General features: G+C 42.6%; 1 protein-coding gene across 1 annotated transcript in view; it reads left to right on the plus strand.

Moving 5' to 3' along the window:
• pan3 (poly(A) specific ribonuclease subunit PAN3) overlaps positions 1–26,724 on the plus strand; it is a 157,950-nt gene that overhangs the window by 48,674 nt on the left and 82,552 nt on the right. The window contains exon 5 of the mRNA XM_085999285.1: positions 8,956–9,106. Coding sequence (XP_085855411.1) covers positions 8,956–9,106 — 151 coding nt within the window. The remainder of the gene's footprint in view (positions 1–8,955; positions 9,107–26,724) is intronic.

Consider the following 26,724-nt stretch of genomic DNA (forward strand, 5'->3'; position numbering starts at 1 on the left):
GACTGGATGGAGACTTGTGAAAAGACTTGCAGTATTCTGAATCTTTAGTGGAAATGCAGTTTAGAGAAGTTAGTGGCTATGGGAACATTTCTCAATCAGCTGGGAGTTTTGACTTGACATTTGAAGCTGTCAACTCATCAGCTGAATCAATGGCAAGTGACTTCCCACCTCAGCTTCACAGACAAGGTCCAGGCACAGCGGGAAACCAGTGGGCGACCTGTCCAATTCAAAAAGCTGGGGGGAAAAAAAGCATTGTTAAGTGACTGTAACCAAGCCAATAATGATTTTAATTACCCCCCCCTGCCACTGCCTGTCGGGTCTGCTCAGCACTGGCGGACCCGACGTCAGGAAAGTCCAGTGTGCGCGTTTTGATAGCGGGTTCCCGACCCACTGTCCATCATTTTCAATTTTAATAGTTGACCTGCCACCCATCCCGTCCGCTGAGTGCCGGCAAAATTCGGACCATCATGTCTAGTAGTGTAGATAAGGGTTTCAGCAGTGGTGGGGCTGGTGTATGGACTGAAGCTGTCAATGTTGAAGTACTGGTCATAGTGATGGTTGTGGAATTTGAAGCTAAGCTTTGGGGTTGAATTGAACGCCAAGATTTTGTACAGTCAGGTTCAGCCTAAGCAACTGGATAGAGAGGGGGATAGAGTCAGTGGCAAGAGAGTGGAGTTGAAAGAGGGGGTTGAAAAAAGATGGCTTTGGTTATCCTGATATTCAGTTGGATGAAATTTTGACTCGTCCACGACTATATGTTGGACAGACAATCTGACAGCACAGAGGTGATCAAGAAGCTTTGGAGATGTGGGAATAGACTAAGTGCCTTGTATGAGGAAAAATGCTGGTGTAAACTAGGTGGGCCAAATGGACCTGTTTCAGCATTATAACATTCTGATTCTAGAACGATGACAAACTAGTTTGCTACTTCTGACCTTAAACATTGAATGTGTTGCCAGCTTTTTCAAAATACAGGAAACTCTTTTAACCGGCACCTAAATAACCGGAAACCTCTTAACCGGCAAAATTCAGGAGTAGGTTCAGGCAAGTTTTACTTTATATTAGTGGCCGTGTAACCGGGGTTCCTGCACCTGTTGCCGTGCAACAGGGACTCCTGGATCTGTGGCTGTGTAACCGGGACTCCTGCACAAGTGCCGTGTAACCGGGGCTCCTGCACCTGTGGCCGTGTACGGGGCTCTCGTACCTTGGTAAGTATACCTCTCTGTAATCCGGACTTTTTGATCAACCGGCACCACGCCGGTCCCATCGGTGCTGGATTAAAAAAAGGAGTTTCCTGTAACTTGCTTTGCTATGGGCCCATGTGATCTGGTTGATTTCTTCATTTCAGTAATTAGTGGCTAACTATTTTATTTTTTAATTCAGAGTAGTAGTGTAAGAATATTGATGTATGGCCATGAGGAAAACTTGACCTAGTTTAAAAAAAAAAAAAAAAAAAAAAAATTGCATTAAGTAAACTGGTAAAAATTTGGAGTTGGCCACTGGAAGAGAGATTTGACCTGGCAAAACAAATTCTAAAATATATGTACGGACATTGTTTTTCATCTGCCAAGTTGCTTTGTTTTTCACATTGGCACAGCTTGGAAGTAAGAGTTTAGCTGGCAAATGGAATTTTGCAGTCCTGGTGTATTCATGTGTAGTAATCAAAAAACTTCAAAATGAATGTAGGCCCATATCAAACGTAATGTGCGCTTCACCCACTAAATTATAACGTGCACTTTTGTTTGAGAAATATTTTCAGAGAAAAAGTATATAAGTACAGTCTGCTCCTGATTCAAAGTATTTTTGTGCTCTTTTAAAAAAGAGTGGTTGAGGCAACATAAATGACACTGCAAAGTGGGAATTCAGTGCATATAATACTTGAATTATCAGATAATTCAAATTAAGTGACTTGAAATTAAGAGTATACTCTCTTTGGAAAAATAAAATGCTCATGAATGAACACAAGTCGGGTACTTTAGGTGTCTTTAAGACAGTTAAATTTTCCTAATCCTGTGTTAATTATGTATTGGCAGTTGTCTCGATTTAATTTGCTCTTTTGCTGCAGTTTACTGTTAAGATTGCAGTCTGCTTGTGCTTTTATTTGTTGCAGCTTTATATTGGGTGTTGGTTGGAAAAAATCAAAATAACTGGTACCATAGAGCCATAGGCGTTCAGAGAGCAGAAGGTGGGCCATCTGGTCATATCACACCTGTGCTGGCTGTATACGAGAGCGATCCAAATCTAATCCCACTAACCCACTCTCTCCCCATATCCCTGCATATTCCTCTGCTTGAAATATTTATCCAAATTTTCCTTTAAAAGATGCAATAGTTTCTGCCTCAACTGCTCCTTGTGGCAAAGCATTCCATGATCCAATAAGCCTCTGTGTAAATAAATTTCTCCTAACCTCGCTCCTCGCTCTTAATGACGCCTCAGCCAAAGGAAATAGACTTTCTTTATTAACTCTATCAAAACCATTCATAACTTTAAAAATCTCTAGTAAATCTCCTCGGTCTTCTCTGCTTCAGTGGAAATAGTCCTAGTATCGTAAGTCTCTCCTCATAACTAGCAGCCTATCCTTGTTATCATGTATGGTTCTCTATGGCTTTAATGTCCTTTCTATAATGGGGTACCTAAAACTGAACACAGTACTTTAAATGTGGCCTACACAATGTTTTGTACTAATTTATCATTACTACTTTACTCCTGTACTCCTATGCTCCTATTTGAAAAACCCAAGCTGTTTTGGCCTTTTTATGGCTATATCTACCTACAGTACACCTCACACAGTTGCCAGCATTGGCTCAGTGGTAGCATTCTTGTCTCTGAGTTAGAAGGTTGTGGGTTCAAGTCCCACTCCAGAGACTTGAGCACATAATCCAGGTTGCTATTTCAGTAGGGTATGGAGGGAGCGCTGTACTGTCTGAGTGCCGTCTTAAGGATCAGGCATTAATCCAGAGACCCATCTACCCTCTGGACGTAAAAAATCCCATGGCACTATTCAAAGAAGAGCATGGGTGTTCTCCCTGGTGTCCTGGCCAATAATTATTCTTCAACCAACATCACATGCAGATTACAACACTTAAAAAAAAAAAAAAGAAGAAAAAAAAAAGTACTTAATTGGCTGGACATCCTAAGGCCATAAAAGGTGCTAGTGCAAGTTCGTTCTTACTTTGTGCTTTCAGAGAATTATGTATTTGAACACCTATCCACATCCAGCAGCATCTTTCCATTGAGTGTATATTTCCATTTCTTGTTTTTCTTCTCATACTTATCCACATTAAATTGCATCTTCCGCCTGCTGATCCTTCCCGTTAACCTGCTTCTGCCTCCCTGAGCTGTTGCCAAACCTCCTAATTTTGTGTCGACAGTAAATTTCAAAATTAAGTTCCGTATACCAAAGTCCAGATGCCTTGATTTCTCCCCCAAAACAAAGGAAAATAATTTGAGTAGAATTGGAGAGATCTGCCACAGATTTTACTAGCTAGTTTCCTAGAGGTTCAGTTGATTGTCGTTGTCATTTGAATTTGTTTAGTCAAAAGTGAAATTTAAAATATTGCTACATATCTTTGCACTTACTGGATAAATGACATTTCACTTTTGATCTATCTGAATGGATGATATGTGCCCATGGTAGATAGAGTAGGAACAGGAGCCTATTCCGCCGTTCAAACACAACATGGCTCATCTCAAATGCATTTACTTGCCCATGATCCATATCCCTTGATACCCTTACCTAATAAAAATCTGTCGTTCTCGTTCTTGAAAATTTCAATTGACCCAGCATCCATGGCCTTTTGGGGGAGAGAAATCCACATTTCCGCTGCCCTTTATGTGGGAAAAGTGCTTGTCTGAATGGCCTAGCTCTAGTTTTAAGATTATGCCTCTTAGTTCTGGATTCCCCCACCAGAGGAAATAGCTTCTCTATATCTACTCCATTGAATCCTATTTAACCTTAAACGCCTCAATTAGATCACCCCTCAAACGTCTAAACTTAAGAGAATGCAAGCCAAGTTTATGCAACCTCTCCACATAATTCAACCCTTTAAGCTCTGGTGTTATTCACGATTCATCATTCTAGTAAATCTGCAGTGTACCCACTCCACGGCCAATACAATATATCCTTCCTGAGGTGTGGTGCCAAAACTGAATGCAGTACTCCAGATGGGTCTGACCAAGGATCTCTGCAACTGAAGAATAACTTCCTCCTATTGTATTCCAGCCCCTTTGAGATAAAGGCCAATTTTCATTAGTCTTTTTGATTAATTTTTGTACCTGTGAACTAGCTTTTAGTGATTTGTGTACATGGAGTTCCTAGTGTCTCACCATTAAGAAAATATTCAGATTTGTCTTTCAAGGATCCTAAGTGGATGATCTCGCACTTCCCCGCATTGAACTGTCATCTTCACTGAATACACAAAGGATAAAGTATTCTGTGCGAATGTAGAGCTAGACTGAAGTTTAAGCAGTTTATAAAATGACTGAGGAAACCTACGAATCATCGTAATGTGGTACTTTGATACTACTGCATCACTTTTCAGAATAATTAATCAGATATTCAGTTGAGCCATGTGAACCTAGGTGTCATTTTCACAATTTCCATGATACAGGACCTAGTAATTCCTCCAGTCCAGTTTCCGATTTAAAAAAAAAAAGAAAAACAATTGTTTTCCTCATCCCCCTTCCCTATTTTACGTTAACATTTATACTGATTAGACACAAACAATTGTGCATTTTTACACAAAAAAAGATTTTTAGAGCACGTGTATTTTCTCTCTTCTCAATGCGCCCCCCAACTTGGCATGGACTCCTTGCTGGATAGAGTATTAAGTACTTGAATTGAAAAAACATGACTACATGCTGGACAGGCTTTGTTGAATCTGCACAGAATTGAGTATTTTTGCAGCCAAACCTCAGTATTTCTTCTAGAAAGCACATGTGCTCAGCCATCCTACAGCAGGGTTTGCTCAGGAGAGCTCAGTGTGTATGTTCTATGGTACATATCTGCAGTGTTTAAGATTATGTGCATTCTACAGAGAATTTTCCAGTTGTGAAAATTCAAAAATGAAGTTGTACTTATCTGAACATACTCCAACATCCTATGTTAATCTGAACATTTCTACAACACAGATCTTGTGACCTCAAAAGGAACTAGCTTTCTACCAAGCAGTGGACCAATGCAGACCATCCAAATGTCTATGTTTAAAATTTAGAATTCTTGAGGGAAATTGTTCATTCCACTGTTCTTCACCTCTGGTACTTGGTCTTCAATCCAACCCAGACTGATCAGTACTGTTGAATATATTTTTGGGAGTGGTATATTTTGCACTGAGAGTATCTAGGGAATTGCAGTGTTTCCCCCACACTACTGTAGATAGGACACAAAGATATAGTGCTGCATGATCAAGCACCATAATGAGTGCAGTCTCTCTTAAAATAACTGGAACCAGAATGTAGCATATGCTTCAGATTCCAGCAGCATATCATTAAAGCTTCTATAATTCAGGTAACGGCAGTGAATTACGTTTGTTATTTTTGTTGTCTTATATTTACCCTTGTATGCGTTTATTCACTCTAATGCATACAATTTATGGTTTTATCTTCTCTTCCAGTTGACCATTTTCGCACTTCTGCTGTTCCAGTCCCTGTTTTCTTCCATATCTTCTAATTCCTGTTTTCTTCCATATCTGCTAATTCCTGTTTTCTTCCATATTTTGTTTTTTTTAAAGCTTTAACTTTATCCTGAATTTTGTCTGGGAGGTGATCTTAAATTAGCCAACTATTTAAATAATAATTATGAAGCTGCTGGTTGAATTTAATAATAAACTTAATGAGTTGTTGACTGGGTTATTCAATGATTAATATGATGATTTTGTGTTGATAGCTGTTTACAGCACTGATTTTTTTTAAAAGTTGCCAAGAGGACTGTGAATTTAAGGAATGCCTTTTTGAAAGTGACACAGCAGTTGGTAAAGTATGTAATAATTGGCTGGTTTTATTAATTAGCTGTGTTTCTACCAATCCGTACATCGTTGGTCTTCTGTTTCCAACCTTTTGATCCCCATCCAATAGATCACCTGCTGCCGCTATTCCAGATTAACTATCTCTGGCTTCTCTCAGATAACCACTGCTCATCTCCGAATACACTTTCTTGGTACCCCTAACCTGAACATTCATGGGAAGTCTTCAGGCTGGATGAAACTGTTCTGCAGGCTGTACATTTGACACCCCTGCAATAGAAACTGCTTTACAGGAAACTCTTTTTATCCGGGACCGGCGTGGTGCCGGTTTATCAAAAAGTCCGGATTACAGAGAGGTATAGTTAAAAGGTGCAAGAGCTCCGTACACAGCAACAAATCCAGGCTTCCCTGTTGCTTAGCAACATGTGCAGGAACCCCGGCCACAGACCAAGTGTCCCTGTTGCTTAGCAACATGTGCAGGAACCCCGATTGCACAGCCACAGATCGAGGAACGGCCACTAATATGAAGTAAACCTTAACCGAACCTACTCCTGAATTTTGGCGGTTAAGCGAGATTTCCGGTTATTTAGGTGCCAGTAAATCGAGAGTTTCCTGTACTTTGCTTCTGACTCTTGGCATTGAATACTCAGGAGTGCTTAACATTAGCATTTGTGGGGAAATGTCTTGCTGCACTTAACGAGCACAAATTATAGAAATTAAATGGAGGTGGTTTGTTTTTGAGATCTTTGCTGTTCAGTTCATAGTGTAATACTGTTTCTGTCGCAAACTTCATCTCCACAAAATGTGCTCTTGAGTGAGGATCGATACTGCCACTACACCTGTTAACTAGTTTTCTGTGAATATATATGTACAATTCATTATCTTTTGAGTCTGGTTTGGGAATAGGGAAGCAATTTAGCTACAGCTTCCATAGCTGTGACTTTTTTTAATGTAAATGTTTTGATTACCTAAATGGTGAAAGTAATTAAATTGGCCCTTGAAGCCTATTTTAACATTGGAATTTTTGTGAATAGAATGTTCTATCTTTTGTTCTCCCCACAGGATAGACAATTAGACAATTCAACTAGAAAAATTAGAGGTGTCTTTGCCATAGAGGTCTCAGCCATAATTTCATAACCTTTCTTTCCTGGACTATAAAGGGACACCTCAGGCAGCATTCCAGGTTCTTTCTCTCCAGCAGACATCAGTTATGTTGCCTTAACCATCCTTGAACATTTTTGGTGTCTTGTAAAACCAAGTTGTTTTCCTTTAGTAATTGCAGTATTTATATTTTGAGCAAAGTTTTTATACAGGGTTTCAAATGTTATAAAAATTGCAGAAAACATTTTCATGCAGTGGCAGTTGTCTCTGGAGCAGTGTGATTACACCAATGTGACAGTGTTTTCTCTTGAGACTATTTTAATAACACAGGCTTGACACTAAATCACAAGTAACTTTTAGCATACCACAGTCCCACAAACAAACAGAATAAGCCAAGAAGGCTAAACATTAGGTACAAAATAATCTTCAGAGATGGCCTTTCACTTCTGCCCATCTTTGTTCTCCCTCATATTGTGCAATTGTTTGTGTTTACGGTACATGCACATTTATACTAAAAAAAACTATTATATGAAGTGGAACAGTACTTTAGTGAAAAGAATTCTCAATTCTTTTTGCTCTTTCCCTTGTTAATGCACTTATACACTGCCCTCTTCCACTAAGTCTCCATCTACATTTCCTGTTTGACTTCTTCCCTTCCCATCCATTCTGTGCCAAAACAACAACAACTTGTATTTATATGGCGCCTTTAAAGTAGTAAAACGTCCCAAGGCGCTTCACAGGAGTATTAAAAGACACAAAAATTGACACCGAGCCACAGAAGGAGAAATTAGGGCAGGTGACCAAAAGCTTGGTCAAGGAGGCAAGTTTTAAGGAGCGTCTTAAAGGCGGAAAGAGAGGTAGCGAGGCGGAGAGGTTTAGGCAGGGAATTCCAGAGCTTAGGGCCTAGGCAACAGAAGGCACGGCCACCAATGGTTGAGAGCTTATAATCAGGGCAGAATTAGAGGAGCGCAGATACCTCGGGAGGGGGTGGGAGGCGGTTTGTGGGGCTGAAGGAGATTACAGAAATAGGGAAGGGTGAGGCCATGGACGGATTTGAAAACCAGGATGAAAATTTTGAAATCGAGGCGTTGCTTAACCAGGAGACAGAGTAGGTCAACAAGCACAGGGGTGATGGGTGAACGGGACTTAGTGCGAGTTAGGACACAGACAGCTGAGTTTTTGGATCACCTCAAGTTTACGTAGGGTAGAATGTGGGAGGCCAGCCAGGAGTGCGTTGGAATAGTCAAGTCTAGAGGTAACAGAAGCATGGATGAGGGTTTCAGCAGCGGATGAGCTGAGGCAAGGGTGGAGACGGGCAATGTTACGCAGGTGGAAATAGGCGGTCTTAGTTATGCTGCGGATATGTGGTTGGAAGCGCATGTCAGGGTCAAATATGACACCAAGGTTGCGAACAGTGTGGTTCAGCCTCAGACAGATGTTAGGGAGAGGGATGGAGTCAGTGGCTAGGGAATGGAGTTTGTGGCAGGGACTGAAAACAATGGCTTCCGTCTTCCCAATATTTAATTGGAGAAAATTTCTGCTCATCCAGAACTGGATGTCGGACAAGCAGTCTGACAATTTAGAGACCGTGCAGATTTACATGGAGTGAGATAAATGCTTAAACCTTTTGCCTTAATCTGGTTTATTAATAGCTAGTTCCCAAGGAAGTTTGATGTTTTGGTGTAAACATGTACAGGAGTGAAAACGCTCGTTGATTAATTGAAGTTCGAGTGATGGGATTTGTTTTTACATTTTGGGTTCTCGTGTGTGTTTCTTTTCCGCTTGATAAAAGCTTTTTCAAAAGTGTAAAACGTGAACTTTAGGTTAAGTGCCATGCAATGGACTTTACAGGTTGTTATGTGAATAATTGCATAGAATGTTGTTTTATTGCCAGACACCGAATCCAGCTGCAAGTGAATTCATCCCTAAAGGAGGATCAACCCCTAGGCTAAGTTCTGTGTCCCAGTCCAACATGTCTGCCTTTTCACCAGCCTTGTTCTCTCATCCATCCTTGGGCAGTCCATCAGCAGCTGGGTTAGCCCCAGGTAAGCTACTAGTGATTCAGTATGTGCCAGAAAGGCTCTTGTATACTTTGTATTTTATTGCAGGAAAGGGTAACATTTAAAGCAAACTGCTCATTATAGCATCACTTATAAACTATTCTAAAGAAGAAGTTGTTATTTGAGACCGAAGTACTCACTCCATCAATATAGTGAAACGGAAAAAGTTGCTGAGAAATGTTCCTTCACTAAGAGAAGGACTCTGTTTGTCTAGTGTAAAAACAGCTTCATGGAGATGTGCCTTGTGAAATTGTATAGTTAGAAAAATCCCACTTAGATAGCTTAACTGATAAATGTCACAAGACCCAGCCACTATTTGATCTTGCATTTACATTTGATTGGGATAAGCATCTAGGACTGGAAAGGATGTTGATCCCTTCTCTGTCCTATAGTTGCTGGCTAGAATAGGATCTCTCCGAAACTTACTCAAGTATGCTATTTTCCATTCGGAGACCTGATGGTGTTTAAGAAACTGCTTCCACATCATATAAATGGGCTGCTCTCCTATTCTCAGCTTTTTTTCCACTCTACTGTTAATGCGGGGGGTTGCTGGGATTCCTGGCCACTATTTCTACTAGAATTTTGCATTTGTGAACATTTGAAGACAGATCAAGCTTGCTTGTGAAGCTGTCCGCTGTTCAATAGCTTGCTGATAATTTATGCCAAGCTTCAGCAAGGTACCAGTTGGCAACTGACACCTGTAGCACTGTCCCAGCAAAGAATCAGTGCCTTGCATTAAAAGTTCTTATCCTTGTGTTCAAATCGATTCCTGACCTTGCCCCTCACTATCTTTGTAACCTCCTCCAGCCCTACAACCCTCCAAGAACTCTGCATCCCTCCAATTCTGGCCTCTTGTGCATCCCCAGTTTCCTTCTCCCCATCATTAGCGGCCGTGCCTTCAGCTGTTTAGGCCCTAAGCTCTGGAATTTCCCCCAAACCTTTCCAACTCTCTCTCCTCCTTTCAGACGCTCCTTTAAACCTTCCTCTTTGACCAAGCTTTTGGTCACCTGTCCTAATGTTTCCTCCTTTGGCTTAGTGTCAGATTTTTGTCTGATTACGCTCCTGTGAAGCACTGTTGAATGTTTTGCCATGTTAAAGGTGCTTTATAAATGTAAGTTGTTGTTCAAGGGGGAATGGAGAAAAATTAGGGAGGATAAAAACGACAGTACTCCAGTGAAATGAGAATATCTACCCTCCAAGAGGAGAAATTCTGAATATATGTAACCTGCCTGACTGATCCTGCCTAGTTGGACCCAAAACCTTTGACTGACCATCTCAAAACTTGAAAGAAACTGAAAAGATCATACTATTTGGGCTTGAGTCAGCATGGGAAATACAAGTCTTCTCTCTTAACAATACCTGGCAAGTACCTGGACCTGCAGACATGCTCTGAGTCTTTTCTAGTTGGGAGGAAGTGTGTACTGGCTCCCCACAAGATGCACTGTTTCTGTAAAGTAAGATTTATCTTCCTTTGAACAGAAGAAATTCAAATTTACGTTGCTAAGTTTCTGTGAAGAGTATTTTAAAAGTGCTTCCATTTGTATTCCTGTTTTAACATGTATACAATTTGCGCATGACTGAGAAGATTTTTTGCCCTTTTTCTTATCCCGCCTACATTCAAAACTGCTGATATTAAGTGTCAAAAGGTAGTATTTGCAGTGAAGATTTTCTGATTCAGCACCAGAAAAGTAAAAAACCTTCCATATTTGTTTTTCTTTTTCCTGTCACTTCTCTCCTTTCTTCTCCTGAAGGAGTTGACTTCTTGCTGGTGTGTGGTTCTTCCAGTACCTCACCCAAGTGGCCAATATACATGTGTGAACCTTGAATGAATGTTGACAGACTATCTGATCATGGGAGGATCAATAATCAGAAGCTGGAGCTGAGGCCTATTTGTAGCATCCCTTTCGTAATCCTGGCTGCGATCCACTAACTCTGCACAGACTGCGGATTGAATCTGGGACCTTCTTGGATTGACTGGCTTAGGTACGCACTGGACAAACTTCCTGAACCATCACGGGCAACATCCTTTCACATTTCTTTACCCTTCATGTACACAGGAATCAGACTAGGAAAATAATTTGGATCAAGACTATGGCCCAAAATAGCCTAGTCTTCTCCAGTTCTTTGGGATATGATGGTCTCATTGTAAACCAAACATTAGTTCAATAACTTCCTCTCTCAGCTGTATCTCTTAGCACAGAAAAATATTTAATTATGAATTTATATATTATTTCATAGGAATGTGTATTCTTTTGTAGATTTTTTGAAGTATGCTATTTTAATTTTTGATTTGCAGATAGCTTCTGAATAGTATGTATTTCTTCACTTTTATGTTTTAAGTTGGTAGATTGAGCTATTTTTGCCTTAGTTGGATTTTCACTCTGGTTAGCCTCCTTTTGACTCTGATAATGAGACTCAAAATCTCTCATGATTTTTGTGGATACTTCCTAGTGACATTGCCAGTGGTGTAATGTCAGTTTTAGAAGAGGATATGGTTACATCTAGGAGGGTCTGTGTGCATGCTTCCTTCAGAAGATTTTCATTTTGACAGTTCTCTGCATTCTTAGCATTTTGAAGTAGAATTTATTATATTCTTTGAAATAATAGAATCCATTAAGCTAAACAGAAAACAACTAAAATTAATTAGCAAAAATGTTAGTTTTTTGATGCATTTCAGGTTATTTCTTGCAACTTTTTTGGTTTCGGAATGAATTGTTGAAAAAATACCCTTCATCTATTTTGTGAAATAAATTAGACATCTAAACTAATTAACCTCGTTCTTTTCTTTAAACAGCTGTTGCCTCTTTCCAATCACCACTTTACCAGTATGTGACAGTTACATGTCCTATGGTATTTTCCCACAACCTTAAATATATTGACCCAATAAAAATGTTGCAGCAGATAATGTTTTGTATGCTTTACTTCTTAGCATCCAGTAAATGTAAAGATGTTGGTGCTTTTTAATGAAGCTTTACAGCATGCTCTGCCATCTGCTGTAATACATCTGATTCCTTGCCATTCTAACTCCATTGTTGAAACAATTATCCTTCTTTAGAATAATTCTGGGCTTAGGCTCTGTCGGGTTGTCCTGCCCACACATTCTTGCCTTGCACATCTCTAGCATGGGATTCGTCCACTGAACCTCAGCCAGAAATATTTATCTCAAACCTTCCAGGCTGCCCTGAACAACTGTACTGAGAGTTGTGTTTTGGGTGGCACTCTCTTCCTCTCAGCATCCCTTAATAGGATTGTGAGCATAGCTTCTTCTAGATAGCATCATCTCTACCACTTGTTTTGAGCGTTGGCGGCTTTTATGTAGGAACATGTGTAGGCCATTCAGCCCATCAAGTCTGTTCCACCATTCAGTTAGATCATGGCTGATCTGTACCTCAATTCCATTTACCCGCCTTTGTTCTATATCCTTTACCCTTACCTAACAAAAAATCTATAGACCTCCGTCTTGAAAATTTCAATTCATGCAGCATCCATAGCATTTTGGGGAGCAAATTCCAGATTTCCATTGCCCTTTGTGTGGGAAACACTTGTCATAACCAACACATGCATTTCTGTCTCCCAAGTTCAAACAGCTAACCAGCACCACAGTTAGACTCTGCATTCGTGCCACCAGTAATAAATTGACCTCGGTGAAACATAAGAACATAAGAAATAGGAGCAGGAGTAGGCCAATCGGCCCCTCGAGCCTGCTCCGCCATTCAATAAGATCATGGCTGATCTGATCCTAACTGCCAATCCACTATCACAGAACCATCTCCTGCATCTAACAGAATTAGACACACGAAATAAGAGCAGGATCAGGCTACACGGCCCCTGGGCCCGCTCCGCTACCCACAGGGCCATGACCGATCCGAACCTAGACTCATGTCCAAATTCCTGCCCGCTCCCCATAACCCTTAATTCCCTTTACTTCTAGGAAAGTGTCTATTTCTGTTTTAAATTTATGTAATGATGTAGCTTCTACAGTTTTTTGGGGCAGCATATTCCATGGACCTACCACCCTCTGAGTGAAGTAGTTCCTCCTCATCTCAGTTTTGAAAGAGCAGCCCCTTATTCTAAGACTATGCCCCCTAGTTCTAGTTTCACCCATCATCGGGAACATCTTCCCTGCATCCACCCGATCCAACCCCTTCACAATCTTATATGTTTCAATAAGATTGCCACTCATTCTTCTGAACTCCAATGAGTAGAGTCCCAATCTACTCAACCTCTCCTCATATGTCCATCCCCTCATCCCCGGGATTAACCGAGTGAACCTTCTTTGTACTGACTCGAGAGCAAGTATGTCCTTTCTTAAGTATGGACACCAAAACTGTACGCAGTATTCCAGGTGCGGTCTCACCAATACCTTGTACAACTGAAGCAATACCTCCCTATTTTTATATTCTATCCCCCTAGCAATGAAAGCCAACATTCCATTGGCCTTCTTAATCACTTGCTGCACCTGCATACTAACCTTTTGAGTTTCGTGCATCAGGACCCCCAGATCCCTTTGTACTTCAGTACTTCCCAGTTTCTTGCCATTAAGATAATAACTTGCTTTACGATTTTTCCTGCCAAAGTGCATAACCTCACACTTTCCAGTATTGTATTCCATCTGCCAAATCTCTGCCCACTTACTTAGCCTGTCTATGTCCCCTTGAAGGTTTTTTATGTCCTCCTCACTCACTACTTTCCCCCCCCATCTTAGTATCATCTGCAAACTTTGATATGTTACACTCGGTCCCCTCCTCCAAATCGTTAATATAGATTGTAAAGAGTTGGGGACCCAGCACTGACCCCTGCGGAACACCACTAGTTACTGATTGCCAGTCTGAGAATGAACCATTTATCCCAACTCTCTGCCTTCTGTTAGATAGCCAATCCTCTATCCATGCCAGAGTATTACCCCCAATCCCGTGATTTTTTATCTTAAGCAATAATCTTTTGTGTGGCACCTTGTCAAATGCCTTTTGGAAGTCTAAATACACTACGTCCACTGGTTCCCCTTTATCCACCCTATATGTTACTTCCTCAAAGAACTCCAGCAAATTTGTCAAACATGACTTCCCCTTCACAAAACCATGCTGACTTTGTCCTATTAAATTATGATTATCCAAATGTCCTGTTACTGCCTCCTTAATAATGGACTCCAAAATTTTACCTACCACAGATGTTAGGCTAACCGGTCTATAGTTTCCAGCCTTCTGTCTACTGCCATTTTTAAATAAGGGTGTTACATTAGCAGTTTTCCAGTCTGCCGGGACCTTTGCTGAGTCCAGGGAGTTTTGGAAAATTATTACCAATGCATCCACAATCCCTACTGCCACTTCCCTCAAGACCCTAGGATGTAAGCCATCAGGTCCAGGTGATTTATCCGCCTTGAGTCCCATTATTTTACCGAGTCCCACTTCCTTAGTGATTTTGATCGTGTTTAGCTCCTCCCCCCCCCTTTAGCCCCCTGTTTGTCCAGTGTTGGGATATTCTTAGTGTCTTCTACTGTAAAGACTGATGTAAAATATTCATTCAGTGTTTTTGCCATCTCCATATTTCCCACCATTAATTTCCCGGTCTCATCCTCTAAGGGACCAACATTTACTTTAGCCACCCTTTTTCTTTTTATATAAGTATAAAAACTCTTACTATCTGTTTTTATATTTTTTGCTAATGACTTTCATAATCTATCTTCCCTTTCTTAATCAATCTTTTTGTTATTTTTTGCTGTCTTTTAAAGTTTTCCCAATCCTCTATCCTCCCACTAGATTTGGCTACCTTATATGCCCTTGTTTTTAGTCGAATACTATCCTTAATTTCTTTACTTAGCCACGGATGGCTGTCTTTTCTTTTACACCCTTCTCAGTGGAATATATATTTTTTGGAAGTTGTAAAATAACTCCTTAAATGTACACCACTGATCATGTATCGTCTTACCCTTTAATCTATTTTCCCAATCCACTCTACTCAATTCCGCTCTCATACCTTCATAGTCTCCTTTATTCAAGCTTAGCACGCTTGTTTGAGATCCAACCTTCTCACCCTCTAATTGAATATGGAATTCAACCATGTTATGGTCACTCATTCCAAGGGGATCCTTTACTCGGACATTTTTAATTAATCCTGTCTCGTTACACAAGACCAGATCTAAGGTTGCCTGCCCCCTGGTCGGTTCAGTTACATACTGCTCAAGAAACCCATCCCTAATACACTCAATGAACTCATCCTCAAGGCAGCCCTGCCCAATTTGATTTGTCCAATTAATATGATAGTTAAAATCCCCCATAATTATAGATGTTCCCTTATTACAAGCCTCAACTATTTCCTGATTGATACTCCGTCCAACAGAGTTGCCACAGTTCGGAGGCCTATAGACTACGCCCACTAGTGTTTTTTTCCCCTTATTATTCCTTACCTCCACCCAAACTGTTTCATTGTCCTGATCTTTTGACCCAATATCATTTCTCTGTATTACAGTGATTCCTTCCTTTATTAACATAGCCACCCCACCTCCCCTTCCTTCCTGCCTGTCCTTCCTGATCGTTAAATAACCTGGTATGTTTAACTCCCAGGCATTGTCACCCTGCAGCCATGTTTCTGTAATGGCCACAAGATCATACCCATATGTAGTTATTTGTGCCATTAACTCATCTATTTTGTTACGAATGCTACGTGCATTCAGATAGAGAACTTTCAAAGATGTTTTGTGACACTTAGTTCCTGCTTTTGCCCTTTTTATTACTTTACCTTTTACCCCATACCTTCTGTCCCTTCCTGACATGCTCTGGTTTTTAATTTCCCCACTGCTACCTAAGTCTATGACCTTCTCTGTCATTTGTATTATTTGCTCTCTAGGAACCTCCCCGCCACTGGTTAGTTTAAAGCCCTCTCTACAGCCCTAGTTATATGATCCGCCAGGACTCTAGTCCCAGCACTGGCCAAGTGAAGCCCATCCCAACAGAACAGCTCCCTCCTGCCCCAGTACTGGTGCCAGTGTCCCAGGAAGCAAAACCCATTTCTCCCACACCAGTCTTTGAGCCACGCATTTAACTCTCTAATTTTATTTGTCCTAGCCAAATTCGCTCGTGGCTCAGGTAATAATCCAGAGATTATTACCCTTGTGGTTCTGCTTTTTAATTTGGCCCCTAGCTGCTCAAACTCCCTCAGCAGAACCTCCTTCCTTGTCCTATCTATGTCGTCGGTACCAACATGGACCACGACAACTGGATCCTCCCCCTCCAAGTTTCTCTCCAGTCCAGAGGAGATGTCCTTAGCCCTGGCACCGGGCAGGCAACACAGCCTTCTGGACTCTCGCTCTCGGCTGCAGAGAACTCTATCTATCCCCCTAACGATACTGTCCCCTACCACTACAACATTTCTTTTAACTCCCCCCACTTGAATGGCCCCCCGCTCCACGGTGCTGTGGCCAGGTTGCTCATCCTCCCCGCAGTCCCTGTTCCCATCCTCACAGGGAGTAAGAGCCTCGAACCTGTTGGACAAGTGCAAGGGCTGCGGCTCCTCCAACACTACCTCCTGGATCCCCGTACCTGCCTCACTTCTAGTCACACCATCCTGACCCTGGCCACGGACTACATCTGAATTAATTAATCTACTTGGTGTGACTACCTCCTGAAACAGAGTCCAGGTAACTCTCCCCCTCCCTGATGTGTCTCAGTGTTTGAAGCTCGGACTCCAGCTCTTCAACATGGAGCCGGAATTCCTCGAGCAGCCAACACTTACTGCAAATGTGATCACCGTGAGCATCAATGGTGTCCACCAGCTCCCACATATTGCAGCAGCAACACATCGCCTGATCTCCCATTCTATGTAATTAATTAAATTTATTAATATTATTCTTAAATACCCTCTGCCTCGATTCTAGATGGTGAATATCACACCTTAGAAACTATAAACCAAGGAGATTTAAGCTTAAAAAGGGAGAAATACTTACCAACCAATCACTTACCCGCTTTGTGGTGACGTCACACTTGAATACTTCTTACCTCTCTCCTTCCCTGAGATTGGAGATTGGTACGCCTACCTGAGCCTCTGGGGCCTCTTGTAGTCGCTCTGCCACTCAGCTCCGCCTCCACCCGCTGCCGATGCCGCACTGGGGCCTACCTGAGCCTGTGGGGCCTCTTGTAGTCGCTCTGCCGCTCAGCTCCGCCTCCACCCACTGCCGATGCCGCACTGGGGCCTACCTGAGCCTGTGGGGCCTCTTGTAGTCGCTCTGCCGCTCAGCTCCGCCTCCACCCGCTGCCGATGCCGCACTGGGGCCTACCTGAGCCTCTGGGGCCTCTTGTAGTCGCTCTGCCGCTCAGCTCCGCCTCCACCCGTGCCAAATTGTTCCATCAATTGAAGACTTCTGTTATAAAGGAAGCAACAGCAGGCTGGTGAGCTTCAGCTCCCAGCTTCTTTTCTGTTTTGACCTGGTGAAGTGCAATGATCTCTCTGGTGAAGCAGATTTAAAGAGTACAGAAAGTTAATAGGCATTAATAAATACTTAAAGTTATGGGTAATGTGTGATAGTCAACATGGATTTGTAAAGGGCAGGTCATGCTTTAGTAAATGTAATTCTTCAAGGATATTACTGTGATATAGACAAAGGGAATGCAGTGGATGTGGTACATTTGGACCTTTAAACCATATTTGATAAAATGCACCATAGACTTCTTGTTATGAATAAGCTCCATGTTATTAAAGATAAAGTGGCAGTGTAGATAGAGGGATGACTGAGGTAAGAGGAGGAGATTAGGAGCAAATAAATGTTTCATGGATTAACAGGATATAGCATGTGCCCTAGGGTCCTTATTGGGAACTTTCTTGTTCTCGCATCTATACATATATGATTTGGACATGGGCATAGAGGGAATAATGTCAAAAACTGCTAATTATACTAAAGTAGGGGGCATTGCAAACTAAGAAAGAATAAGATAGAAAGAACTTGCATTTATGTAATGCCTTTCATGACCTCAGGACATCCCAAAGTGCTTTACAGCCAATTAAATACTTTTGAAGTGTTGTGACTGTAGTAATTTAGGGAAAGCGTTCAGCTGACTGGAGGAGAACATAGGTTAGGGGAATGGGAAGATATGTGACAAATGTAGTTAAAATAAATGTGAAATACATTTTGGGGAATATGAGCAGAGAATGGAAATATATCCTAAACAGTAAAATTCTCAGTGGAGTGAAGTAACAGTGCGATCTAGTGTGCAGATATACAGATTTTTAAAAGCAGGATTGTAGGTGGAAAAAGCTTTTTAAAAAGTCAAGTGAGATTCTGTGTTTTGTATATGGAAGTACTGAATACAAAAGCAAGAGACACATGAATCTAGGCCACATTTACATTTTTGGGCACCCAAAGGATATTGAAGACATGGAATAGGTGCAAAATGGATTTGCTGGAATAATGGTTAAGAGAATTCAATTATGATGAGAGACTTGAAAAATGAGGCTATATTCACTGGAGCAGAGATGACCTAATAGATGTGTTCAATTCTGAGAGGATAAATGGAAAAAGATTATTTCCTTTACTTGTTGAATTGGTAACCAGGATCATAAATTTAAGATTAATAATCATTAATATTTCACAAAAAAGACTTCGAATATGGACCTGTTTCTGGCTTGGGCAGAGATCACCTCATATGAAAGGTAGGTGCTGTATAACATTAATCAGGGCCAGAGTGGTTGCTGGACTAGTTTGGATTGCCTAAAGGGGTCGTAGAGGAATTTTCCAGATTTTTTTCCTTAATGGCCTAGGTTATATCTGGTTTTTCACCTCTCCCAGGAGATTACATGGCTTTTGGGTGGGGTGGGGCATGTATATATTGTGATGCTTAAAGCATATAAGTTGTGTCGGAATGACTGGATGGACCAGTGGTTCTTTTCCTGTCCATCATTGTCGTATGTTTGTAATATGGATTGCATTACCTCAAGTGGCTGAGGATCAGAGCTGGCCATGCCTTTTAAGAGAGAATTAAACGCTTGTGCAAAAAAAAAAAAAAAATTAAGTGGTCCAGGTAATGGGGTCACAGCAGAAGAGCTAGCACCTGCAGAGGCGCAATGGGCCAAATGACCTCTTCTAGCGCTGAAATTTCTAAATCATTCATAGCTTTAACATATGAAAGTATCAAACGGATAGCCAGGTTTATTGATCGTCCCAAGACAAAAAATTAATTGCTGAACCTGAGAGACTCCAGTGTGGAAAAATAGCAAATGTTACTTTTTTTTCAAGCTGCTTATCTTTCACAAGGCAAACATCCTAAAAGCACCAGATAGACTTGTATTGGCTATTTTGCAGCTGGGGAATTGACTGATTTACATCCTAAATCATAGTAACCAGCTTTGTGGCCGAGGAAAAGTATTAAAATTCAGTTTGAATCTTCCATCAATAGTACTGAATTCAAGATTATTTTTACTGCCTTTATAAATGCAGTAGATATTGGGAGACTCATATCGATATTAAGTTTTTGCATTTCTGTAAAAACCCTATAAGACTGTTTAAATAAACTTAACCTACCAATATGAAGGCTGATCTGAGTAGCACCAGAAAACACTAGCAATCAACATTTCTGAAGCTATAAGATCTGGAGCTTATTATTTAGCTAGTCTCTTAAACTGGCTCAAGATTTAATTAATATAGCATTGTGTTTCTAAGTTGAAAGATATATCCTGGCAGATGATTTTAGGACAGAACAGTCTAATCCTCGCTTCCACAATGTAACTGGGAAGCCAGAATCTGTGTTCAAGTTCTAGATCACTTAAAGTGCTTTAATGCGGCATATTTAGCATTGATATAAAGCAATTTCTGCTTCTTGCCAATGTTAAACCTGCAGTGTAATTCTGGACTCCAGGTCTGACCAGAGGAGGGAGTCTCAACTGCTTGGGTTTGACACTGCACGGAGTGTTAAGTACAGTGCAATGCTAAATCTTGTTTGTAAAGAGGGTCTATTGGACTCACTGTGCCCTCTGTAAACGTATCATTTTAATTTAAATGTTTAGAGAGTAGGGATTCTTCCCCTTAGCACTTTCAAAACAATTATATCTCTTATTCTTGGTAAAGAGCTAGTATATATGTATATATTCATGTATGTGTAGAGCTATCTTCTGGGCAGGATGATTCGAGTTCTAGCCTGCAATGGCAGCCAAGCAGAGACAATATGTTACTTTCTGGCTGGAACTTAAACTGCAGGTACTGGTCTCAACTGCATTGTAAATCCATCCTTAGTAATGATGATGATTCCGAATGAATGCTTAACACCATATATAATAATTTAATTCAATCAGCCTGACTTAGATGGCAGTGTGTGGTGCAAAGTTCTGTAAGAGTTCATAGGTGGTTTTCCTGTTGGACAGTGAGGTGTTCCTTTCTATGTGGTGGTTAAAATGATTCCTGTCATTGATGAGCGTATCTATCATAATAGAAACATAGAAACATAGAGATAGGAACAGGAGTAGGCCATTCGGCCCTTCGAGCCTGCTCCGCCATTCAATGAGATCATGGCTGATCTTCGTCTGAGATCATAGCTGATCTTACCAGTTCAGTACCCCGTCCCCGCCTTTTCTCCGTAACCCTTAATCCCCTTAGCCTTCAGAAATATATCCAATTCTCTCTTGAAAATATTTATTGAATTAGCCTTCACAGCCCTCTGTGGCAGGGAATTCCACAGGCTCACCACTCTTTGAGTGAAGAAATTCTTCCTCATCTCTGTTTTAAATGATTTGCCCGCTATTTTTAGACTGTGGCCCCTGGTTCTGTGCTCCCCGGCCATTGGAAACATTCTCTCTGAATTCAGCCTGTCCAGGCCTGCCATAATTTTATATGTTTCGATGAGATCCCCTCTCAATCTTCTAAACTCCAGTGAGTACAAGCCCAAACTATTTAATCTCTCTTCGTAGGTCATTCCCGCCATTCCAGGTATCAGCCTGGTGAATCGCCGTTGCACTCTTTCCATGGCAAGAACATCCTTCCGCAGATGGGGCGACCAAAACTGTACACAATACTCCAGATGCGGTCTCACCAGCACCTTGTACAGCTGTAGTAAGGTATCCCTATTCCTATACTCGAACCCCCTTGATATGAAGGCCAACATACCATTTGCCTTCTTAATCGCCTGTTGCACCTGCATGCTCTCCTTCAGTGACTGGTGCACAAGAACACCCAGGTCCCTCTGCACTTCCCCATCTCCCAATCTATTGCCATTTAGATAATAATCTACCCTCCTGTTTTTACCCCCAAAGTGGATAACCTCGCATTTATCCACATTATAGTGCATCTGCCACGTATCCGCCCATTCCCCCAACCTGTCCAAATCGCACTGTAGCCTCCTGACATCCTCATCAGAGCCCACCCCTCCTCCTAGTTTAGTGTCGTCAGCGAATTTGGAAATATTGCATCCAATTCCCTGATCCAGATCATTTATATATATTGTGAACAGCTGGGGTCCCAGGACAGATCCTTGCGGCACCCCGCTGGTCACTGCCTGCCACTCCGAAAACGAGCCGTTTATTCCAACTCTCTGTTTTCTATCCGCCAGCCAGTTCTCTATCCACGTTAATACTTTGCCCCCCAATCCCATGAGCCTTAATTTTGCATGATAATCTTTTGTGTGGAACCTTATCGAAGGCTTTCTGGAAGTCAAGGTACACCACATCCACTGGCTCTCCCCCATCTATTTTACCAGTTACTTCCTCAAAAAATTCCAGCAGATTAGTCAAACACGATTTACCCTTTGTAAATCCATGTTGACTCTGTCCGGTCCTTTCCCCATTTGTCAAGTGCTCCGCTATTTTATCCTTAATAATGGACTCTAGCATTTTGCCCACAACCGATGTAAGGCTTACTGGTCTATAATTCCCTGCTTTCTCTCTACCCCCCTTTTTAAATATTGGGGTAACATTAGCTACCCTCCAATCCACGGGTACTGTTCCCGAGTCAATGGAGTTCCGGAAGATGATCCTTAGAGCATCTGCTATCTCCAGGGCCACCTCCTTAAGTACCCTAGGATGTAGTTTATCAGGCCCCGGGGATTTGTCGGCCTTCAGTCCCCTCAACTTACCCAACACCATATCCCTAGAGATACTAATTTCTGTCAGCTCCTCCCTCTCATTAGTCCCCATGTTTGCCGATATTCCTGGGAGGTTATTTGTGTCCTCCTTTGTGAATACAGAACCAAAGTATGAGTTTAATTGGTCTGCCATTTCCTTATTCTCCATTATATATTCTCCCGAATCGGACTGCAAGGGACCGACTTGGGATTTTACCAGTCTTTTCCTCCTGATATACCGATAAAAGCTTTTGCAGTCTGTCTTTATGTTTGCTGCAAGTTTACTTTCGTATTCTATTTTCCCCTTCCTGATTAATCCCTTTGTCCTCTTTTGCTGTATCCTGTACTGCCCCCAATCTTCCGGTCTGGTGCTTTTTTTTGCCAGTTGATATGCCCTTTTTTTTGATTTTATGCTGTCCCTAATTTCCCTCGTTATCCACGGTTGAGTCACCTTTTTAGGTTTATTTTTATGCCAAACCGGTATAAACATGTTCTGGAATTCTTCCATTCTATCTTTGAATGCTTGCCATTGTCTATCCACTGTCAATCCCCCCAGAAACACCACCCAATCAATCTTACCCAATTCCCGTCTCATACCCTCGTAATTCCCTTTATTTAAGTTCTGGACCTTAGTCTCTGATTCAATTTCCTCACTCTCCATCTCGACTGAGAGCTCGATCATATTATGATCGCTCTGACCCAAGGGGCCTCGTACAAGATGATTGCTGATAAGTCCCTTCTCATTGCACAATACCCAGTCTAAAATGGCCTGATCTCGAGTCGGCTCCTCGACATATTGGTCCAGATAACCGTCCCGAAAACATTCCAGGAATTCCTCCTCCTCAGAATTTTTACTAATTTGGGTAGTCCAATCAATATGTAAATTAAAGTCACCCATGATGACAGCTGTGCTCTTATCGCACGCTTCTCTAATTTCCCTTTTTATGCCTTCCCTCACCTCCATATTACTATTTGGAGGCCTATATATCACACCCACTAACGTTTTCCTCCCCTTGCTATTTCTCATTTCTACCCATACAGATTCCGTTTCATCCGAGTTAATATCCTTCCTTTCCATTGCATTAATCCCCTCCTTTACCAGCAATGCAGCACTTTCCTGCATACATTCTTTAGTACTCTGGCAGAAAGTTTTTATTTGGAATATACCAAAACTGCTTCCTTTTGTAACTTTGAGGGTGCAGCTTTATAGTTAGATTTCCAATGATCCTTTCCAAAAGAAAGTTAAATAAATGCATTATAATAATAATAATCAACTTTATTGTCATTGTTAGTGCACAAGTGCAGTACAACGAAATGTAGGCTTGCGGCTCCCGAGAGTGTACATTTAGATTAAGACATTTAAACATTCAACATTCATTTGGCTTGTAATACATTAACGTAAACATAACCATAATAAAGTGCATTGGCAGATGTGCAGGCTTTAGAGTTTATTTGTGGAGTTCAGTAGGATGACAGCCCTGGGAAAGAAGCTGTTCCTAAATCTGGTCGTTCGGGTGCGAATGCATCTGTAGCGTCTCCCAGATGGCAGGAGGGCGAACAGAATGTGGCTGGGGTGGGTAGGGTCTTTGATGATGGTCCGTGACCTCCGTAAACAGCGTTTCTGGTATATATGCTCTATGGTCGGTAGCCGGGTGCCGGTAATGCGTTGGGCAGTTTTGACTACCCGCTGCAGGGCTTTCCGGTCATAGTAGCTACAGCTGCCATACCATACTGTGATACAGTTCGTCAGGATGCTCTCTATTGTGCAGCGGTAAAAGTTAGAGAGGATCAGGGGTGACAGGTTACATCCCTTCAGCCTCCTTAGGAAATATAGGCGCTGCTGAGCCTTCTTCACCAGAGAGGAGGTATTGAGGGACCAGGAGAGGTCTTCCGTGATGTGGACTCCGAGGAACTCAAAGCTGTCCACCCTTTCCACCACAGCCCCATGGATGTGGATGGGGGTGTGACTTCCGCCTTTCGACTTCCTGAAGTCCACAATGATTTCTTTGGTTTTCTTGATGTTAAGGGCCAGGTTGTTATCGGCGCACCACTTCACGAGATGCTGGACCTCCTCCCTGTAGGCTGACTCATCGTTGTTGGTGATCTGGCCTACTACCGTGGTATCATCCGCAAACTTGATGATGGTGTTGGAACCATGAACAGTCACACAGTCGTGGGTGAAGAGGAAGTAGAGGAGGGGGCTCAGCACACATCCTTGTGGGGCCCCCGTGTTCAGGGTCGGGGGGGGGGGAGGTGTGGTTACCTAATTTGACAGACTGGGGTCTATTTGTTAGGAAGTCCAGTGTCCAGTTGCAGAGGGAAGTGTTCAGGCCAAGAGTGTGGAGTTTGGTGGCCAGCTTGTTGGGGACGATAGTGTTGAATGCTGAGCTGTAGTCTATGAACAGCATTCTGATGTAGGTCTCTTTACCATCTAAGCGATTCAGTGCAGAGCAGTTGTGATTGCATCCTCCGTTGATCTGTTTGCACGATAGGCAAACTGGTGTTGGTCAAGAGAGGCGGGAACACTGGCTTTGATGTGAGCCAGGACCAGTCTCTCGAAACACTTCATTATGATGGGTGCGAGTGCGACAGGTCGATAGTCGTTCAGGCACGTCACAGCCGTTTGCTTTGGCACAGGAATAATGGTAGCGGTCTTGAAGCATGTAGGGACTACTGCCTGGGCCAATGATAGATTGAAGATGGCGGTGAAGACATCAGCCAGCTGATCAGCACATTCCTTGAGTACCCGTCCAGGGATGCTATCCGGTCCAGCAGCCTTTCGTGTGTTCACTCCGCGTAGAACACCCCTTACGTCGGAGGTCGACAGAGTGAGCACCTGGTCTTCCGGGGGTGGCAAGGCTGTGGTAGCCGGCTCCCTGTTGTCCCTGTCGAAGCGAGCGTAGAAGTTGTTAAGCTCCTCCGGAAGGGAGGCATCGCTAACCAGGGGGCTGGTGTTTTTGCTCTTGTAGTCAGTGATGGACTGGATGCCTTGCCACATGTGCCGGGGGTCTGAGTTGTTGTGGAAATGATCCTCTATCCACAGTGTCTGTTTCCTTTTGGCAGTCCTGATACCCTTTTTTAGGTTGGTCCTAGCTGCACTGTAAGCCGCCGCGTCGCCAGATTTAAATGCTGCGTCGCGTGCTTTCAACAGCGAGCGGACCTCTCCATTCATCCAGGGTTTCTGGTTGGGGTATGTCCTGATATTTTTATGGGTCGTGACGACCTCGACGCAACTGTTAATGTAGAATAGCACTGTGGATGCGTATTCCTCGATGTCATTATGGGAAAACATGCCCCAATCAGTGCGTTCGAAGCAATCCTGAAGCTCCGAGACTGCCCCCTCTGGCCATACTTTCACTGATCTCACTGATGTTCTCACTCTTTTGATGAGCGGTTTGTATGCCGGGGCTAGAAACAGGGAGAGGTGGTCAGACTTCCCAAGGTGGGGGCAGGGAATGGCCTTATAAGCATCTACAATGCTCGTGTAGACTTGATCCAGTGTGTTCTCCCCTCTTGTGGGGCAGGAAACATTCTGGTGGAATTTCGGTAGTACAGATTTTAGGTTTATGTGATTGAAGTCCCTCGCGACGATAAAAGCTCCGTCTGGGTGCGCAGTTTGTTGTTCGCTGATGGCCCTGTAGAGGTCCTTCAGTGCTAGTTTGGCATTAGCGTGTAGTGGGATGTAGACCGCAGTGATGATAACAGCCATGAATTCCCGAGGCAGGTAGAAGGGTCTGCACCTTACCATGAGGAATTCCAAATGAGCCGAACAGGATCTATCGATTATGTCCGTGTTAGTGCACCAGGCATTGTTAGTGTAAATGCACAAACCGCCTCCCTTGCTCTTACCGGAGTCTGCAGTTCTGTCGGCGCGGAAGACCGTGCGTCCTTCTAGCTGGATGGTGGTGTCAGGGATGCCGTTGTTCAACCAGGCCTCTGAAGATCATGGCGCAGCATTCCTTTGTCCTTTTCTGTGAGGAGAGATCAAGTTTGATCTCATCCATTTTATTTTCTAGTGACCTGACGTTGGCCAGGAAAATACTTGGGAGGGAGGGTTTGTGTGGGGCCCTCTTCAGCCTATTTTGGATTCCAGCCCTCTTACCCCGCTTCTGCTTGCGTTCTCTGCGCGGCCTGCGCCGACTTCCGGCTGGGGAAGGACGCCACGCTGGTCCCAGGCAGATCGACGGCGCCGAGTGTGAGCCGCATGCAGTCGGCCCCGATGTCGAGGAGCGTCTGCCGGCTGTACAGTAGGTCTGCCCTCAATTCCCGTATCAGCAGAGTCCAGAAGAGACTCAGAAATAGGGTAAAAACGCTCAGTCTCGGGAGAGACAAAGCCGCTGCGTCCATGCGTGCTGCCATTTAAAATGTTTTTCCTCTGTTTCAGTTTGCTGCAAAGAGCACTGAGCTCCTATGGCAGACATCATAGCAACACAATTGTGAAATTTCTGAAAACTTGGTTGTAGCTTTTTCCCCATGTTAACTTGCAGGAACATTTGAGTTTCTAATTTATTACTTTCGTGGGGGCTTTGAAATTACAATTAGAGATAATCTATATGGAAAATCCTGCTT

Source organism: Somniosus microcephalus, chromosome 10, assembly GCF_052327205.1.
Source record: "Somniosus microcephalus isolate GS21.2 chromosome 10, FLI_Smic_1.0, whole genome shotgun sequence".
Classification (NCBI taxonomy): Eukaryota; Metazoa; Chordata; class Chondrichthyes; order Squaliformes; family Somniosidae; genus Somniosus; species Somniosus microcephalus.